General features: G+C 41.0%; 1 protein-coding gene across 1 annotated transcript; it reads right to left on the reverse strand.

Annotated features, from left to right (window-relative positions):
• Positions 1-92: 92 nt before the first annotated feature.
• Positions 93-907, reverse strand: LOC111786926 (ATP-dependent 6-phosphofructokinase 7-like; the record flags this gene model as incomplete). Its single annotated transcript, XM_023667120.1, has 5 exons — positions 93-305; positions 391-528; positions 611-673; positions 739-778; positions 861-907. Coding segments are annotated over 5 exons (501 nt in total), but the record flags the coding sequence as incomplete, so codon positions are not given.
• Between the last annotated feature and the right edge of the window lie 182 nt (positions 908-1089).

Consider the following 1089-nt stretch of genomic DNA (forward strand, 5'->3'; position numbering starts at 1 on the left):
ACACCCTTATAAAGAGTGTTTCGTTCTCCTCCCCAACCAACGTGCGATATCACACTAACCCACCTGCAATTAGCCAAACCAATGTGGATTACCTCAAAAATAGCAGCAGCTCCTTTCTGGGTTCCATCCCCTCCAAGTATATAGACCTGATTGATGCCTCTATGTTGAATGCTGTCAACAATCTTGGTGGTATTGTGGCCACCTCTTGAGGTCCCAAGGATGGTGCCTCCACGTTTATGGATGTTGTTCACCATTTTTGGTGTTAAAGGAATTGTATTCCTAGCGTAGAAGCCTTTGTACCCTGCCTATATGTTATTAGGTGAAACAACTGGGCGTTTTAGTGATGACATCAAATGGTGATTAAGGAAAGTTCAAAGCGTCTATAATCACCTCAATTCCAACAACTGTGCGGACGCCATACATGTGGTACAATCCACATACTATTTCCCTGATCACTGTATTAAGACCCGGACACAAACCACCACAAGTTACAATGCACGCATGAACTTCATCGGATTCAAAAAACACCTGAAAAAAGTGTTGAACTTTGATTACGATGATGACAGAGATTGTAGGGGGGGAAATGAAGATGAAGAAACATATGTTTAACCTTTTGTCGAGGTCCAGCTCGTCGAAAATGTGTCCCTCTAGGACTATTGTTCTGAACAACAACCTGTTTTGAACAAAATCTTAGAACAGATTGATCTCAAACTGTGAAGTTAGAAATGGGTCGCTTACATTTTGAGCAACAGCATCGTCCACGTTAACAAAATATTGCCTGATGAACACAAAATTCTGGTTAGTTTATGGATGGATGGATAGAGAAAAACTGTGTAACGGGCTACAGAGAAGGAACATACTTGACTGCAGAATAGGCAGGATTATCTTGTAAAGGATTAGGATACCCCTGAAAACAAGCAGATAAAATTACAAGTGGGATGGAAGGGAAAAACGACAAAAACATGGAATCAAAGTAGATTTTACAGCATGGATGAAGGATTAAGACATGTCTGAAATTTTGGAAGAAACAAACAGAGAAGAGAGAGGGTTACCGGAAGGTCAGGGAGATAATCAGTCAAGTGAGGGACA

This window comes from Cucurbita pepo, unplaced genomic scaffold, assembly GCF_002806865.2.
Source record: "Cucurbita pepo subsp. pepo cultivar mu-cu-16 unplaced genomic scaffold, ASM280686v2 Cp4.1_scaffold003475, whole genome shotgun sequence".
Lineage (NCBI taxonomy): Eukaryota > Viridiplantae > Streptophyta > Magnoliopsida > Cucurbitales > Cucurbitaceae > Cucurbita > Cucurbita pepo.